The sequence below is a fragment of the Anguilla rostrata genome, chromosome 17 (assembly GCF_018555375.3).
Source record: "Anguilla rostrata isolate EN2019 chromosome 17, ASM1855537v3, whole genome shotgun sequence".
NCBI classification, from domain to species: Eukaryota; Metazoa; Chordata; class Actinopteri; order Anguilliformes; family Anguillidae; genus Anguilla; species Anguilla rostrata.
The window spans coordinates 8696779-8716223 of NC_057949.1; the positions used below are offsets into that span (position 1 = coordinate 8696779).

General features: G+C 44.1%; 1 protein-coding gene across 2 annotated transcripts; it reads right to left on the bottom strand.

Annotated features, from left to right (window-relative positions):
* Nucleotides 1–25: 25 nt before the first annotated feature.
* ift70 (intraflagellar transport 70) lies at nucleotides 26–19380 on the bottom strand. Of its 2 annotated transcripts, XM_064315082.1 has the most exons (20): nucleotides 19158–19380; nucleotides 18681–18746; nucleotides 17618–17827; nucleotides 15452–15508; nucleotides 14741–14876; nucleotides 13494–13598; nucleotides 12571–12699; nucleotides 9573–9622; nucleotides 5739–5891; nucleotides 5029–5094; nucleotides 4814–4867; nucleotides 4285–4350; nucleotides 4015–4091; nucleotides 3443–3653; nucleotides 2732–2779; nucleotides 2468–2539; nucleotides 2124–2227; nucleotides 1671–1749; nucleotides 1306–1435; nucleotides 26–872 (listed from the first exon to the last, which is right to left on the bottom strand). In XM_064315082.1, the coding sequence occupies exons 1-20, from the start codon at nucleotides 19209–19211 to the stop codon at nucleotides 736–738; spliced, it is 2004 nt and encodes a 667-aa protein (XP_064171152.1). In that variant the 5' UTR covers nucleotides 19212–19380; the 3' UTR covers nucleotides 26–735. The 2 variants fall into 2 exon arrangements, with proteins under 2 accessions (XP_064171152.1, XP_064171153.1); XM_064315083.1 differs by lacking the exon at nucleotides 2732–2779 and having other exon boundaries at nucleotides 19158–19379.
* Between the last annotated feature and the right edge of the window lie 65 nt (nucleotides 19381–19445).

Sequence of the window (19445 nt, forward strand, 5' to 3'; positions counted from 1 at the left end):
GATGTAAGAAGACAGGAATACAGAATTCATGTTTTTTATGTATATTTTTATTAAATAGAAAAATAAATATAGGATACTACATTTGAAAATCTTCAAGGCATGAAATTCATGAGAGGGCAATGTCTGTTGTGTCATAAAGGTTAAATATCCACTTGCTTTAAAATGACCAAACAAATTTCAACAATAACATAGGCAACATCTAAATGTGTTTTGTAATTAAATAGGTGTGATTCTCTTCTTTATATGCATACTATGTTACAGGTGTAAGGTTGAGTAATTGGACAAATAACCTATTTTTCAGCTGACAAAATAGCATTGCAATATAAATAAGAACCAATGAAAGATGATACATCTCCTGCATTATTCAGCTCTGTTATATAACTGAATACATTTGAGAGCTGACTGGTGAAAAATAATTGATCTATTGGTTTCACAAAGCCAATTCAGGATAAAGACAACAATAGACTGCCCAATGAAAAATTATCAATTGTTTTCTTTAGAATTGTCATTTAACATGTGTAGCTAAACTGGATATTCCAGTTTATCAGAACATTCTGAAAAATAAGAATTCAGTAGAAACTTTTCTTGATGGATGTGCACTGCAGATCATGTGAACGGTCCTCATCAGTGACCAGCGGTCCTTAAAAAGCTGTTTTCAGAGTCCCAGTCTCATTCGACTAAACTCTTTCCGTGAATTTAATTTCACGGGGTGCCTCTTAAAAAACGGCTCGCGGCTCATTGATTCCAGCCGGTGATTTCGTAGAGGAGTGCTTTGAGCAAGCGGGACTCGTAGGTCACAGTGTTCCTGCCAATATGCAGCCGGTCCTCCTCCAGCGGCTGCTCGATGATGGCTGGAACGTTCTTTCCGTAAACTTGAGAAAGGAAAGAGAAAAAAAAGAAAAAAAAAATTGTTCTGTTGATTAACGTGGAAACAAAGCGTTTTCCTTTCCCTTAACTGCTGTTGGCGGTAATGCAACACCACTTAATCCAATCTCTGGGACACCACGTCCAGCCCTGGTATGAAACTCATTTAAAAAATCTGACCTATGTAAAATGCCACAGGTGAAATCATACCAACTGCAAATGCAGCAGTCGTACTAGAGTAGCATGTCATTTTAAAGTCTTTTTCAGTCTACTCACGAAGAAACACACCAGCTGTGGAAGGGCTGCCACATGACCTTGACCTTTCTCATATGTACAACTTACCAAATATATACTACTTAGTACTACCCCTATAATATAATAATAATAATAATAATAATAATATGTACAGCTGTGCGCCTGTAGCAGAGGCCTAAGACGTACTCTCACAGTGCTCCAGAAACTGCACGCACTCCTGCACCACGGTGTCCCTCAGCATGATCATGTGCTTGGCCATGTTCTCCAGCAGCGACAGGAAGCAGCGCTTCGCGTAGAACCACGTGTCCGTCCCCAGCTGCGCGACCAATCAGAAACAGCGCCTCAGCGACCACTAGCCCCCGACATCCAAAACCTCACACACACTCCTTTTTTGGGGGAACGGTTATTAACGAGTTTGAGGAAAGATAAAAGAACCACATAAAAAAGATTCTACACTATACAAACAAGGTCAGTGATGAACTGCAAAGCACAGAAACAGCTATTCAAAGTGGCCAAGCTAGCCCTGTTTACAATGTAACAAGTGGCCATACCTTCTTATTGTATGGCTCCAAGCTCTTAATCACACGGGAAATGCCAAAGTCGTAGTTCCCTTTAGCACAGTACAGGGTTCTACAGGGTAAATGCAGAGAGATTACATGAAGGGGGCATGTGTGTAACACAAAATACAATTTCTTAATGTCACAAATCAACTGCCCACTAATCAGGACACCATAATGTAATCCAGGTGTTGATCAGTTTATATATGAAACATAAAATTCTGTACATATTTTGTCAATGTGTCACAGTGGGTTCTTCATCCTATCAGTTTAAAAAAGGAAAAGCTACAGACTATGGATTCAGAGAGTCACACTGCGATTGGTGAATATAAGTACAGATAATATCAGCTCTGTGAGTCATAGTGGCACTGTGATTGGCGAGTGTGAGGGCCAATAGCAAATAAAATAAAAGTACCAATAGCAGCAGCTCTATGAGGCAGGACTCACCCGATTACCAGGTTGACAATGCACAGATGAAAGACCTTCTTATCGGGGTCGTCGTACGATATCTGCTCCTCCTCCTTCTCGATCTTCCTCATCAGCTCCTCTGCCTTTACAAAAGCATTGCAGGACAGAAGCACACCACACTCAACCTTCAGAAATCAACGCTTTCTATTCACGTTCAAGGAAAAGACTGCAGGCATATTTCCTAAGGAACATGCTGGACCACCATATTTAAATATCCAGCCAATCATTTCCTTTTCTTTTTCTTCCCCTTGTTAAACCACCATTTCTCTTGTGTAGCTTTTTGCCAATTGCTTATTAGAAAATGGCCATGTGATCGCACTCACCTCTTCGTTCTGGCTCGTCATGATGTAGGACACACACAGGTTGGCGAGGACGATTGCACTGACGTTCAGGATCTGGGGGTTTGGGCAACAGAAACATTATTCCGCCGCAAGAAATAGTATGAAACCCAGTTGGAACAAAAAACAAACGGAAAACACTTCAATTCACCACACAGAAACTCCCATGCAGGACCGCAAACAGGTGATTCACAAACAAATCTCCAACCAGGAAGGCAGCAAAGATCAAAGGTCAGAGGCACGTTTTACCGAAGGCTTTCTCCTGCACGGACATTCCTGAATGTTACACTGCTCCAGCTGGCAGGCACAAGAGCACAAGACAATTTGGGGTTCAGGGTCATTGCCATTTCTAGGTCATTCCGTGTAGGGTTTCTGTAGTGTTCATGATGCGGACGACATTCCCACTCTCAAGACCTCCTGGAAAACCCAACTGTGTAAATGGATGCTAATGTAAAGCGAGGCCTCTAAGCTCCAGTGCTGGAGAGCTTGCAGTGTTTCTGGACATGATGTCCAGTGCAGCTGGGTTTGGTTTTTCAGCACTCAAGTGCTTCATTTAAGCCGTGGTGTGAAGAGTCCACAGGCCTTATTTCCAAGGCCAAACGTGGCTGCAGATTGAAAGCAAACCACAACAACCTGCAGGCACCACAGCCTTCCAGGCCATGACCGAGATCCTCCATGTTAAATCTGTAAGTCATGTAGGTACCTGCTGAGAAAGTAACAATCCTCAATGTCTCATCACAACACAAACAAACAAGGGAGGCCATTTCTTTGACAGCACACTTCTGGGGACTTATATTCTACTCACTGATTGGTTATAATGGCTCTGCACACTGATCGGTCATAACGACTCTATTCACTGATTGGTTATAATGACATTAAAAGACTGGGACGCTGGATAAGGCTCCAGGGAGATTCGGACTGAAAGTCAGGCGTGCGAAACGCAGAGGGAGTCGCACTCACGTTGTCGTAGTGCTTCTTGACGATGGGCTCGTAGAAGCCGATGGCCTCCTTGTACTTGTTCTCCTGCATGAAGAGCACGTGCGCCACGTTGAGCTTCCACACGTCGTGCTCGTTGCAGAACTCCACCGACTTGCGGAAGATCTTCTCCACCATGTGGTAGTTCTCCCGGTTCCAGTAGATCTTGGCCTGAGCCATGAGCACAGGGATGTACCTGCAACCGACAGCAGCACACTGAGTGAGCGGGTCAGGAGCCCCTAAGAGCACACTGTGGGCTCATGGGTAATGAACCCATAACAGCACAAAGGAAGCTTGACTGGGTGTGAAACTCAAATCTGATTATACATTACTGAGGGCGAGTTGGCTCTGAACCTGTAACACTACAATGGAGGAGAATGGGTATGTATCCTGTAGCAGGGCACTGTGGGTAGAAGGGTACGGCACTCAAAGCAGCAGAAAGGGATGCTGGATGGGTAGAGATCTCAGGTCTGATTGTATCTGAGCCACGCCAGCAGGGCAGCAGACGCTCAGGGGGGAAAGCCCAGTGCTCTCTATGTGAACGGAAGGCCACTCACTTCTCCAGCGCCTCGTCGTACTCGTGGACGGCCTTCTTCACGACCTCGTCGTCACGGTTATGCCTGGCCTCCTGGACCTGATTGGTGGAGAGAAATGAGGAGGTCCGATTAAGGCCGAATGACCGTTAGTTTAAAGAGGTTCGGTGCGCCGGGCGCGAGGCGTCCCCTCAGTCTGGGGGTTGGGGAGGCGCGGGTGGAGTCGGGGAGGGGCGGGCAGGATCAGGGAGGCGCGGGTGGGGTCGGGGAGGCGCATGCGCGGTGGCGCCTCACCTGCTTGGTCAGTTTGCGCAGCTGCTCCGTCAGTTTCCCCGCGATCTCATCAAACTTGCGAAAGGCCTGCGTTTATGGAGCAGAGCCCGAAGGCGGAATCAGTACTGCACTCTCAAACTAGAGATGCGTGATAACATAGGGGACGTCTCAGTATCTGCCCAAAGCTATGATTATGGCTGATACAATGATGTGTCATAAATGTGCCAGGTGACATGTTCCTGCAGGGACTTCATAGCTCTAGGCTCATGTTCTCTGCTTATCAATAAAGTAAGCATGTTTAAATCTTTTGTATAAAATGTCTTGTTATAAAATGGTCATTGTTGTAATGTGTGCTAATTCCTCCTTACCACTTTAGCATTTACATGGGACTGTCCAGTTCATTAACTGATTAATCAATACATGAAACTTAGCGCTGGATGAGTGGTATGTTCATTAAAAAAAAAATTTCAAAGCTAAAAACATTCCAAAGAAAAAATACATTTCTCAACATCTGGAACATGTTGGCATATTGCAACATTGCCATACTTACCTCCTCTGGTGCAGTCTGGCAGGTTATCATGGCATCCAAAAACTCGTAGAGATACTGAAAAGAAATGTTTTACAGGTGTATGAAACACTGAAAGATACACAGCATACCAAACTTTTCAGTGGCTTCTTTTTAGGAATGCCCAACTGAGGCAAAACACAAAGTATTGTCATGAAAACAGACCCAGATTTAGTTCCAAACCAAATGTGTTTTCTTACCGGAGAGAGGAACTTGTACGTCAGATGTGCATTTTCCGCCAAAACATCTGCAGCCAGGTCAAAGTACTGCGAAGATAGCCAAGCAAGAACCATTATAGCCTAATTCAAATCACATTACTTTCCAAATGCTACTCGGAGTGACTGTTTCTTATATAAAACACTTCAAACAACAGGTTCCTTTTTTTGTAATGACCCCATTAGTGTTCACCGACCACAGCAGGATCGCCGCTTTGAACGTGAAATAAAATGTTCTCATGCAGATGCATTAAAAAAGGTTTAATGGGTTCATTTTTGAAAAAAATATGACCTCCATGATTTTCCATGAGGCCCAGTCAGCTAAATCTCCTGGCAACATGCTGAAACATACGGGAGGCTGGCTGACACTAAAATTATACTGCCATTACACTGCCAACATACATCGGAGCTGCTTTGTGCTTAATGTCCCCAGCACCTAAACGGCATTCTAAAAATCCCCAAAAACAACCTTGTTTTGGTCTTCTGCTTGGAAACTCCGGCTGTTTCCTAAAATGTTCACCTTGAAACCGCCATTCAACATGCATGTAAAAATTTGGTAAGCACACCCTTCAGCTCCCCAGGACCCCTGTGCTAGACAATAGCTGTGTGCTTAGGTCCTGGTAAGCCCCCCTGGGGTCCTTAAAAACTGACCCAATATATGGGGCTATTACCCAGAATCCACTGCACAAGCTCACCTCGTATTTACAGTACAGCAGGAGCAGGTTGCCGAAGGTAACCGGGGGAAAGGGGTTCTGCTGCAGGAGAAAGGCCAGCTTCTCAAAGCCCTCTGTGGGCTTGGAGTCCATGTTCATCAGGGCCTGGTTGTGAAGGGTTACTGGGTCCAGCTCCTATAATACAATACAATACAACACAACTCACTGCAGGACCGAACAAACAATCCAATATAATGTAATGCAATCTACTCCAGAACAATCCAATTCAGCCAAACCACAGAATTAAAGCAGCTTATCCTCTTTTACCTCTATTTGAGCTAAAGTGTGTGCTTCAGATAAAGTATGGTATTGTGTTACTGCTAAAGAGATGTTCCTGGCATTAAAATAACAAAGATAGTAGTAGTCAGCAGTAGTGCCAGAAACATGCAAATCAAGTGAAATAATACAAGAGATTCTGTTTATTTAATGCAGTACCGGACCATGAGTGGTGAGTGCAGTTTGATATGAAAACTCAAAACCCTGAAATGCACTTCAGCAAATGCCAAGTGCTTTTCACGCATAACAATATATTAACTACATATCAATAGCACGAAAAACAAATGAATTGCTAACCTTCAAATATGTGAAAAATAACTTGTCACAAGTGCAATGTCCTCCCATTAACACAGGCAGTGGGAAAATACTGCACTTGTGGCAAGCCTCCACTAGAGGGCAGTAGTTATCAAGTCACAGTGGCTTGCCCTTTGGAGCTGGTGTCTCACATCACACATTTCCAAACTGGGTGAAGGGTGATCCACAGAGGGGCCACGGGAAAGGAGATCAGTTCATTTGGAGATAACCGCCTGACAACATGTTTCGAGGGACCTTTCCAGCAGAGATGAGGTGTACACCTCCAAATGCGAGGACAGTGAAGACGGTGAATAGAAACGTAAGCACTGGCTAATGCAGGATATTAACACTTAACCCCCGGAGTTCCCAGACTCAGAAAAAATGGTAATTTAAATAATTAAAATGAAATAAGATTTCATTGCACAGCTGTGTTCCCAGCATATGGCCTTGACTGCTGGCGAATGGATTTAGGAGTGCCACTTCATTAATATTCCCCGGCAAGTTATTTAATATGAATATGACAGAAAACTAGTTCAAGTATGAGTATGTACTCATGAGTATGCACAACTCATACTGTTGTGTACTTTCTAATTAAAACTTTATCATATACAATTTAACATTTAAAATAACAATTTACATTCATGCTTTACATCAATGCATATGCATTCACTGCTATGCAAGAGCAATACTGTGTTGTATTAAAACTTAAGTAAATATGAGCAAATAGTATCACAAAAGAACATCTACCAAATTAAAGAACACTGCATCATGGCAGCATGTATCCAACATGTCACATTATCAATTAGAGTTGGTGTGACTGTTCCTGGTCCAAAAAGCGAAGCTTTTTTATATCAGCTTTAAAACAGCTTTAATATCACTACCAGCCCAGGCTCTCTCCTTCAGAACTGTACTGTATGAGTGCTCACTGATATCTCTCCAGCAGACCAGGGTCATGGCGTGTAAGGGGTTATGTGGAGCTGAACTGACTGAAGAGGCTGAATGTCCTTGCCAAGTGATCAGTGCATAAGGACATGTCCCTGCAGCCCGCTTTCATTCCACAGAGCAGGTGTGCATCACGATGCCAGTGGCCAGTACACATACACACACACACTCAGAGACCCACAATCATAGACTCATACACACACATGCACACACACACACACTCAGAGACCCACAATCATAGACTCATACACACACAAACACGGACACATATACATATACACACACTCAGAGACCCATAATCATAGACTCATACACACACAAACACGGACACATATACATACACACACACACTCAGAGACCCATAATCATAGACTCATACACACATACACACACAAGCACACACATGCGCTTGCACGCGCACACACACACACACACACACACAGACCCAAAATCATAGACTCATACACACACACATACACATAAGCACACACGCACGCACACACACACACACACACACATACTGACAGATGACCGAAGGATCACAGGGTAAGAACAGTACTGCAGTACTGAAGGAATTTTCCAGACTGCTTTAGGAAGGGAGCCAGGAGATGATGTCTTCAGCACAGAGTTCTCCATACACACGTGACTCCAGAGGCTGTTACCGTTCATCTCACTTCATCTTAAATAGGTTCAAAAAGCTACCAAATGTGGTTCTATACAAGAATGAAACCCAGAGAAAGTGGCAATGCTGAGCATTGTGTAGGCTTGGTATGTCCAAGTACAAATACCCAAGTTATTCAATAAATAGGTTTAAGGATCACAACAAAAGGGAAACTGCTGTATCCCATTATATATTTTTTTCCACCAGTGGCCTTAAAAGACATTTCATAATTGTTTTAAGTTGTATGAAGCGTCTTTGTTCTCTATTGTAAGCTTTGGCAGAACGACAACCACAAACCAAAAAGGATTCAGCAGACATTACTATAGACTAACCAGATGGTAGACTCTTATGTTCCATTTTCCTACACTACAGGAAGTTTTGGTTAGTAACAGTTTCCAGTGCTGTATTGGCTCATGGTGTAGAATTTAGAATGTTTTCAGTTTAACAGATGGGAGACAGCACTTTCAATGTTATGAATATGGAGTCGACCATCTGTTTAGTCTACAGCAATAACTGTTAATCCCTGTTCTACTCTTTATGCTTGTTTCCTTTCACAGAGCTGCTCCTGACAGATCCAGCCAATCAGGGCACTAATCAGTGAACCAATCAGGCAGCTTCAATTTTGGACAGGAAAGTATTGAAAGTGCTGGATGTAAAGGATATTTCACCAAACATCTTTAACGGACATTGAATACACACTGGTAACATTAGACAAAGACACACCCTCACTTTTTATTTATAAAAAAAATGATATGATTTGTCTCATTCAACAGATTTTACAGTAGCTTGTGCCAGAAAATCTGGGATGCAATATTTCTCTATGAGTCTATAGATAGATTTATTTGTTGGATTTACAGACTTGCCTGAAACACTACTGAAAACCTTTGATACGCTGAGTGCTTGACTGAACCCGCCTGGAGTGCCAGATGGGTGGGGTTTCGGTTTCTGCATTCAGGCCCATTCCACCACATCAGGCAAGCTCAGTCAGGAACAGAAAAATGATTGAAAAGGAATTCAAATCATATTTCGCCCAGATCTGATTTACAGCTAAGAAAATATTAATTTCCCAGCAAACCAGTTATTTATTGCTGTTTTTATCTTTGACTTATACTGTGTACAGTGTACAGGAATGAATGGTACATCTAACCAAACACTGTCAGGGTGTCTGTGTTTTAATTGAGAATCTTAATGCCTCCGGGGAGCAGTGAGTATGCAACACCTAAAAATGAAATATGTACACCACTCAATTTAAAATGAACCAAGCTGGTCATTGCTCACAACAGAGTACTAGAGGACAGTGCAGCAGACACAGCTGGCAGTGGCAGACCAAATGCAGGTGCAGTGAGGTACCAGAGGGGGTGCTACTGAGTGAGGAGATTGGGAATACAATAACCAGTGAAACCCTCCCTCCCTGGACCACATTACAGACAATTATCCATAGACCTATAGGACTCTGGGCCATTGTCAGCACTTTGCAGTTGCATCTACATTCCACTAATCTATGCACCTCTTTTCTTATAAATTTACCGTTCTGGTCTTAAGCAGTTACCCACTTCTGATGAGCATCTCTGTGATAACAAATCGTGGTATGGGTCCCATTTTTTGAGTGAACGTTTCGTAAGGCTTGCGAATGCTCCGCCTACCTCCTCGGACCGGGGGGGCATGTCCGTCAAAGCTTCTTGTGCTGCGTCAACTTCAGGGAGAAAGGGAGAGAAAGAGAGAGAGAGAGAGCAGAGAAAGACAGGGAAAGCAGGAGAAAGGAAGGGAGGAACAGGTTAATACACAGTGTGCATCTCTCATTACCGTACCAAACACAGCTGGTACACACACACTGTGGGGTTGAGGGAAATGCACTGAGTACGGTTATCCACAGTACAACCTGCGGCTGTGGCGCTCTCTAATCAATTCACAGAACAAAACCTTCGCTAAAATATACACTGTATTAATTAAAGATTTAATAAACAATTTAAGAATTAAATATGCAACAACAAATATGCATAAATTGAAAAAAAAATCAGATATAGCTGCCGGCACACGTGTAGCAACGAGGGCATTTCGTAGAATATTCGGCTTTATTTATGGTGAAATGTAACGTTTGCTGTACACCCTGGCATATTTTGAAATAGATATTAGTCGCTACATGCGCCACTGCGCTCAGGAACTACTCCTGGTGAGACGCAGGAGGAGCTCGGCCAGGAGTCACCTCACAGTGCCAGGAAACCCCAAGTGGTGCAAGCCCCAACCCCGCACAAAGCTTCGGAGCTGCGGCAGGTTAAGAGGCCTCCAGCGAGGAAGAGAAGCAAGTGGCTCCAGTTTGACGAAGATGAAGACCGACTCTGTACTGGAAGCAACAGCCAAGGGTGAGGTCGACAGGCATTTCCAGACAATGACCACTATATCATCATTCGCCTAGCAGCAGAAAGTTTTGGCTTGGGGGGAAAAGAGAGCAGTGAGAGTCCTTTACAGGATGTGTGAAAACATTCCATCAAGGCAGACATGGATGATCTGACAGTCACTATGTCTTCTGTCCTGGGGGGCAGGTGGACCCTGAAGGGTCTGGAGGACCTGATCGCGTGAGCTCTTTAAGCCAGTGAAATCCAGATACCCGGTGCTGAAGAGGTGGAAGATCGTCGGCAAGTTTTGCATTGCCATTGGCATGACTTCAGCCGAAGATTATCGACAAGTTTCACTTTGTCATTGGCACGACACCAATCACCATCCATCACGGAGAAGCCAGCGAAGAGCCTGGGCAAGGCGCTCAACTTCAGCCTGAAAGATACAACAGCGATACGGACAAATAACCAGGAAGCTAGAGGCCCTGGCCGGTCGCTGTAGAGAAGTCAGGTCCACCTGGAAACTTTAAGGCCTAGATTTACCGACAAGGGATTCCAGCCCACTGTACCTGAAGAGGGGTACCTTTGAGCTCATCCTCAGCTGTTGTCCAATTGCCCTGGGTGAGGGGCACTACCGCTGGCATCATGGCCAAGTCCTAAAGACCACAGCAGATACCATCTGTAGTGGGACCACCCACTGCAGGCACCTCCGCACAGCGAAGAAAGCCATCTCATTCGCCAGGGCTGCAGAGTTGATCTAGTGAGACAGCTTAAGTTCCCGGAATACATTGCAGCTACATCACTGCAGCCAGACATTGTCCTGCTATCCAAAACCTCCAATCAGGTCATCCTCTCGGAGCACAACATCCCTTGGGAAGACCATATCGAGGAGGCCAATGAGAGAAAGAGGGGAAAGTACGCTGAGCTGGAGGAACAGTGCCAGAGCAACAGGTGGCAAAGGGAGACGCGAACCCACTGAAGTGGGGTGAAGGGGGTCACAGGGCAGTCCCTCCGTAGGGCCTACAGCCCCCTGGACTTGACCGAGGCTTGCAGGCAGATAGTCTGTTGGTAAAGAAGGCAGAAGAACGTGCCTCTATGCGACTGTGGATCAAGAGTAGCGATCCGTGGGCGAAGGCCTGAAAACAAGCCGAGGCCTGATTACCCTTGGCTGGGTCACCTGGGCGAGGGTATGGTAAATGGTAAATGGACAGCATTTATATAGCGCTTTTATCCAAAGCGCTTTACAATTGATGCCTCTCATTGCAGAGCAGTTGAGGTTAGGTTAGTGTCTGCTCAAGGACACTTGACATGCCAGGCGGGTTTGAACGCAACCTCCGACTGCCAGACAATCGGTCTTACCTCCTGAGCTATATCGCCCCTCTGATGTTAAAAGACCCAAAACACCTAATGATTCCAGGGTACACCACTGAGTGTGTGTCCAAGTGTATTCTTCCAAAAAACTAAAAATAAATAAATAAATAAAAGAAAAAAGACTTTCATATTTGCTGTGAACAAACTTATATAACTTTTTTAGGAGGGAATAATGAACTTGGGAGGAGTACCACAGACAGATGCACAAACAGGTAAAATCCTGCCATCCTCTATGCCTCCACAGAACAACATTAATCCTGATTTTCAATTTGGGCAGCACCGGTACAAGTCTTGCCCTGGTGTGCGCATATAATGAAAGGCGGGCGTGGCCCCTGTGATCGTGGCCCTCGGGGAGGCACAGAGCTCTCTCCTCTCCTTTCCAATGCCTCAGCGAGCTGTCCAAAAATCAGTCATCATTTTCAATTTTCTGCTCTGTCCCAAAGGAAATCTCCCCCTGGTGCCAGACACACTGGTTAGGGAAACTATTGGAAAAGTGTAATTTAATGCCAATTTTATGGTACGGTAACCCCACAATCTTGTCTTGATTTTGGACAGACCCAGCACACATTTATGTGCAACTCATTTCCATGTAATGCTCACTTTTTTCACCAGTTGTAATAAACAAAAACTATGTATCGTATAAATAGGAGTAACTCCTTATGCTACTACTATGGTAATGCCTGGATTGGTTGACCAGTCAGTCCGTAACTTTGACTGGTCAACCAAAGTTCATATCTCTGAAATTGTACTAGAATTACCGATCATTCAATTTCTGAAAAATATTACCGAAGGTACAAAAAACAGGGACTACTTAGACCGCATGACACAATGTTCGATACAACATCATGACCTGAAAATGGCCATACCCATAAATCTAAGCAGCATTTTAGCTCAGCTATTTAGAACATTGTGTACAGGCTGCACATAATGCTCTTACAGTTTTTCAGCTGGTACTCGATGGCCGCCTTCAGGTTAAAGGCCTCTATCAGCGCAGTTTCATGCAGGACCAGAGTGTTCCCCACACTTCGAACATCAATGCCTTCCGTCGTCATGCCAACACTGAGCTCTGAGGTAAAAGAAGAAAAAAAATATATAAACACACACTGACATGGTTTTCACCATTTTCCAGCTGTTTTTGGAGACAACCTGTAATTATCAAAACTAAAAAAGTAAGGCTACTTCAGAAACATGAATTTAAATAAGTAAGGCTACTTCAGAAGCATGCATTCACACTCAGAGAATATGATGGTAAATGGTAAATGGACTGCATTTATATAGCGCTTTTATCTATATATTGATATATCCAAAGTGCTTTACAATTGATGCCTCTCATTCACCCATTCACACACACACTCACACACCAACGGCGAAAGGCTGCCATGCAAGGCCCCAATCAGCTCGTTGGGAGCAATTAGGGGTTAGGTGTCTTGCTCAGGGACACTTTGACACTCCCAGGGCGGGGGATCGAACCAGCAACCCTCCGACTGCCAGACAACCGCTCTTACTTCCTGAGCTATATGATAATTTGACTGGTTCAGAGGGGAACCGTGAAACAAAAGTTTTTTGAGGATTAAATTTAAATTTAGGGGATACAGACAAAGCAATTCACAAAAAAACCATAATCCAATTGTTTGTGTATTTTTTTGTCAGACCGACATTTTTAAAACTGTACCTAGCACAAAGGTAAACTGCACTTTCTTTTACGTTTCACATGGATTTATCGCCGCAGATGGCGTTACACATAACAGGAAGGTGACTCATTAAACCAGGTCAGTGTGGATTCCTTCGGCACACTTGGACTTGGAGACGGGCTGAGGCGGATTAGGCCACTCGGTCTGCCGGTGTGCAGGCCTCTCTCACCGGGGTGCTCCCTGATCCCGCGCTCGATTATGTCCCCGATGTACTTCAGGGCCGGGGCGTACTGCTTCATGCTGTAGTAGCAGAGGGCCACGTTGTACGACAGATCTGCAACGAGAAAGAGGGCGGGTTCCTGCTCGCTGTGCTCCAGGCCCGAACGTCACGGTCACGCCCGCTGTTTTTAGAACGCGCCTCGCCGCAGGCCTGCGGGTCATAAGCTCCCTGCTCTTTCTCCAAAACCACACAGAACCAAATTGCTACCCCAGCTGTTGCCATAGTTACAAATGTTTCACTTGATGGATTTTGCAGGAGAACTATTCAGACCCATTCTTCAAATGGCAGACTCAGCCAGGGCTGGTCCAGGAGGGACTCTATTACTGATGCTAAAACTACAGAACAGACACAACTTCCTGTCCCAGTTCTTTTCTTTTTTTTTTGCCATTTTCTCCCATTTTCTCGTTATACCAATTCCTTGTGTGTATCACAGTCCTGGTCGATGCGCTATCCTCTATCATTCTGGGGAGGGTGTAGACCAACCGCTTCTTTTCACCTGACAGCGAGGAGTTTCACTGGGAGAGCGTAACGCACGCTGTCTCCCCAGGATCCCCGCCCAGCTGAACAGGCGCCCCGACCAACCCGTAGGAGTCGCTAATGCAACGAGCAGTACTCATACCCTCACCGGCCAATTGTGTTCGTAAGAACGTCTGACCAAGCCTGAAGTACCCTTGCCGGGGACTGAACCCGGGTCTCTGCGGTGGTAGGCGAGTGCTTATACCTCTACACTACCCAGACGACCCATCCCAGTTCTTTTCAAAAGAGCTTAAACCTCTCAGTTTTCCTTTTTTGGGCCTTAATCTGACAGTAGCAGTCACCTGTAGGCCTGTAGCATTACTGCAGCATCCTCCATGAATTTGGGAGCGTGCTCACCACCGCACGTGTCCCCCAAAGTTGCCAGTTGTTTTTGTTACATTATGTACCAGCTGAACTTCCTGCACCATGGGGCTGCACAATTTGGCACAAGCAGAGTGAGTGACTTTTTCACCAGGCAGGGGACACCTTACCGACTGAAACCCTCCCTCACTCAAATCCAGACACTGAATCCCTCCCCCTATCGGAGAATGTTTTTGGCCGCAAGAGATGCTGGAATTCAGTCAGTCAAAAGGCATTACATTACGTTACAGGCATTTGGCAGATGCTCTTATCCAGAGCGACATACACAACTTTTAAAAAAGGCCTTCAGGATGGCTTACCTGGACGGTAGCCCAGCACCTGCAAGGAGGTGATGAACTTCTTGCAGGCCTCCTCATACTCTCCCTCTTTGTAGAGCAAACAGCCCAGATCCACCTCGTAGTCCGGGTCGTCCTGCGGCAGCTGCTCCACCAGACTCTGACACACAAAAACAACTTTTCAATACCTACTGCATGCATGCATGCACATGCATATATGAACGTGTGCACGCACAAGCACACACACACACACACACACACACACCTTTTCTTGCTGTCACACATTCTTGCTCTCACATTCAAACACATAATCAGTTTTATCACATATTGTTTCCTCTCACACACACTTTTCTGTTTATACCTTTCTTCCCTTTCTCTCGCTTTCAACCTTTCATCTGCTCCCCCTGCCACATCTATTTACTTAACTCATCTGTCACCCCTTTCACTCTCACTTTCTCTCCCTCTCCTCACTTGTCTCTCTCCCTCTGTGTTCTTTCCATTCTCTCCCTCTCTCGTCCTTTTCTTTCCGACTTCATTCTGTCATCCTCTAACCTTCCCTCTCTAACCTTTGCCTCTCAGTGTACATCTTTAAAATTCAGTGCTTGTCCTCAGTGAAGGTTACACATTTTCAGCACAGTAGCACCGCATATGATGTTCAGGCATGCTAAATATCCTCTGCAGTTCATAACAGAAAGGGGAAAAAAACTCCTTGTTTTTGTTTTATTTTTTTTTTACCTTGGCCCCAGACAAGTCTTCCTCTCCATATTTAATGGCAGCCTGCAGTTTTATCATCTGTTAGGGGAAAAACCAAACACCACTCCGACTCAGAACGTCTATTATGAAACTCGGTTTGGATAAAAATAGCAGATAACACAAGATGACTTTCCGTTTAGTCAAAGCGAAGTTTTCTCCATCTGCTCTACCAGATGAAAATGAGCAGGATACATTCTAGCTGAAAGCATTTTGGAAGAGTGCTGATTGCTTTTTAGCCCCATGACAACTCGCCGGTTCAGGATGTTATTTGAAAACGTACTATTTATTCTTATTATGTTGAAAACCTTGACCAACATTAATCATGCTTTTTACACTTGTCGCAGTAAATCACCACAGACACGGAACACGTGAATGAGCTACAATATAAACTGTGTATGTGTATTTGAGTATCCAATGAAATCGTTTCTAACTTTGAATAATTTCAACTCATCCAATGAAGCAATTCATATTCATAAGAACCCCAATTGGTAGTCACTATATACAGTGAGGTGTTAAATTAGTCAAATCAGATTGAACCTGAGACAGTCAGGATCATGAAAATCATCCAAAGGTAGATCACTGGATTCCACGCGAGCAAGCCAGACTGGTTTGAGCAAAACAGACTGGCACCATCGCATAATATGACAGGAGGGTGTTTCACCTTCATTCATGTTCACATTCATTTTTTCTTGAACCAGCTGAAGGGCAGGGATAGATTTTATTTAAGGATGAGATGCCATGGTTAACAGTCAGTGGTCAAGCAGACTACTTTAATCATGCTAATTCAATTTAAAAGCAAATAAAAAATTGTGGACAACTGTCTGGAAGCACTGTAAAGGTTAAAATTACAGGACTGTCTTTTCTGTAAAGCACCTCGTGTTACGCTATAAGGAAACAAGACCCAGGGCAAGCATTTCTTGTTTTTGGATGTGCCAGACCTTTTTAAAATAGTTTTATACATGGGCCATTGACTTGTTAGGCACTTGGCACATCCAACAACCAAAACACACCAACCAAATCCTTTCTTCTGGGAGCTCATCCTGTAAATATTTACATATATTTCCAGATAACTTAAAGCTGTCTGCAGCTGAATTTCCTATATTTTGCCCACATAAGGCTTTGTGAGACAAACTCTGTGAGTCCGTGAGAAAAGTTTATAACTTCAGACATCAACACCGGGCATCCAAAAAAACTTCACAAAATGTGAAATTTGGTGCTTCCACGTGGCTCATCCTGTTAAAACAATGGTTTTCAAACTCAGTCCTGGGGAGCCACCGTGTATTCTGGTTTTAGTTATAGCCAATATGCTGATGAGGTTGATGAAGATGTGTTTAAGTTGAAACATTATTTTGTACTTTTACTTACTTCCACAGGTTTGGTTCATTTCCATTTGCTCTGTTGCTGATCTTCATTTTTCATAAATAGTTTAATTTCAGTGACGTCAGTGAACAGCTGACCACACTTTGAGAAATGAAGACTCCAGTGATTCACCGGTCAGTCTATAACTGAATCCATTTTAAAATGTAACTTCTTTCAAAAGGAATCATTTGCCATACAGAACATTACAGAACATAAATACATTAGTTGATCTGACTGATTAAAAGTCCTTGGAACATGAATGTGGAATATTCATTCTACATGGCATACAGAGCCATTTCCAACATACTGTGACCTTAAAAGGGTAACTCATCTTTCAGTAGACATTAAGTGTCTAATTAATAACAATGTCTAATTAATAACAATTAAAGGCTCACTGACAGCTAGCAATAATGGTTGGAAATAAAAGCAGCATACACGGTGGGTCCCCAGGCTTGAGTTTGAAATCCCTGTGGTAAGGCTGTTCTAATGCATGAACGAGCCCAACAGTCAGGTTTCAAATCCAGCTGTGGCCAGCAGCCCCACAGGGCGATTCCCATCACTCTAGAGTCGCTCAAGTACAGAAGAGTTTCAGTCAGCCAATATTACAGCATCTCTTCTCCCATTGGTCGATGAGATGCCTGCAAATCCACCTGTTGAGCTGTGCATGAAGTGCTGTCTGACTCACGTCTGTGTCGAGGCCAACTTGTGAACTATGTTGTGAAAAACAATGGCAGCTGACGTTAAGTGCTTTGGAGGAGAGCACATGCCTGTTTGAGACAAAGTGCTTACCTTGGTGTGGCTGTTGGGGTTGTCCAGGAGAAAGGTGGCCTTCATGGCCTCAGGGAATGCACAAGCCCCATACAGTGACTGGGCATAGTACAGTTTGTACTCCTCCACCTCTGGGTGCAGCTGGGTCAGTTGCTCGTAGCACTCAGCTGCGTTGATGTAGTCCTGCATATGGTAGTAGCAGTAGCCCAGGAGGGACAGTGCTGCCCTAGACTGTACACAATAGGCAGTGATTGGTGAGCAAACACAGTGATGGGGTACTATTGGTCAGCAGAGATCTGGGACAGTCTGTCTATATGGAGCCCTAGGTCTGTCCTCTGACTAAATGAGTTCTGTTCTCTGGATAAAATGACCACCTTCATGTGACCTGTCACATCGGCCAATCTGAGAAAAGACAGAGGGCCATTGAAAAAGCACCTAGCTGAGAAAACAATTTTTCAGTTCTGTGGGCTGGCTTCACACTCCAAGAAACAACAAGAGACAGGCCTGCTGGAATCTGATATTCTACCTGAACTGTGATTCAGAGGGAAATTTCAAGTGGATTTCATAGGAGGAAAAGTGAAAGAAGTGAACAAGAGATCTGTTGGAATGGAAAGCTGGTTTTGGCCAAATGGAATGAAGCTTGAACTCTAATATTGTTGTCAGTTTAGGTCACCTGAGGGTGCTGGGACAGAGGGCTGTATTGTGAAGATTACAATTAAGCCAGGGTTGGTGTACTGCCTTTCCAGTGGATGACTAGTTGGCTAAAAACACAACATCCATAACCAGTAGGCTACCTCAAAACATTCCTTCTGGTTCGTTTTCCTCACTTGGGTCGTTGCTCCAGAACAAGCATTTTATTGTGGTTGGGAGTAGGTTAGTTAGCTAGGGGAATGGCTATTTAAGTAACGTTAGCTAATAGGCTACGTCCTATCTGAAACAGACTTAACCATAAGCTGTTCAAATACACCGTGCACTCATGCACACACAGTAGCGCCCATTTAACACACATGACACGGTAAGGTAAGTAACATTAAGCTGGTCAAAACAACATAACTAAAGCTGAAAAAAAATTACGTTGACTTACTTTGAGCTGTTTTTGAAGTTCATTACTGAGAACGTGGATAGCCTCTCCGTAACGCCCATCTTTGATCTGAAAGACAAAGATTAGCTAATAGTTAATGCCAATAGTTAAGCAATGTGCTTTATTGTCGAGCATTCAATTGGCTAGCAAGCTAGACAGTTACCTTACGTTAGCAAATGTTAGCTTAATTTAATAACGTTCATTAACGTAGCTAACGTTTTCTTGTGATATGCGAGAATGAGTTTTCAACGCAACCCTTTAGAGACGTGCCTGATATCGTTTTAGTTGTCTAGCTAACAACCGCTTGTAAAGCAGTTAGCTAGCCTCAAACAAATAAACAAGACTTGTTAAATAGCCTAAACCAAATAAATAGGTTGCAGCTCGGGTCTCTAGCTAACTAGCTACAAGTGCAACAAGACTCAATAAATATTATCGACAGCAATCATACCAAGCCAACGTTAGATAGCAAACATTACCGACCATTTTGTATATTGTAGCCGTGTATTCGCCATCCTTAATCGTAATTAACGTCATGATTCGTCCGCAAAATAAAACAGGTTAAAGAAAATGCACGGACAGAATATGCTGATTAAAACTGTACTTTAAAGGTAGCTTTATTTCCAGCCTGAGCTACTGCTGTTTTCATCCCCCACTGCTTACTGTGAGTTACCAGGCAACCGAACCGGAAAAGGAAGCGAGCTGGCCAAGCCAGAGGGTTCGAACCTGAGACAGTGATCCTAGTCTCTGTCCGAATCGTTGGTTCAAACA

Excerpts from the sequence above, each read along its gene's own strand:
- ift70 (XM_064315082.1), bottom strand. The coding sequence starts at position 19,211 with ATGACGTTAATTACGATTAAGGATGGCGAATACACGGCTACAATATAC. Across the intron at positions 5,892-9,572 it reads TGCCCCCCCGGTCCGAGGAG|GAGCTGGACCCAGTAACCCT; the intron begins GTAGGCGGAGCA and ends ATTGTATTATAG. Across the intron at positions 1,436-1,670 it reads TGGAGCCATACAATAAGAAG|CTGGGGACGGACACGTGGTT; the intron begins GTATGGCCACTT and ends TTGGTCGCGCAG.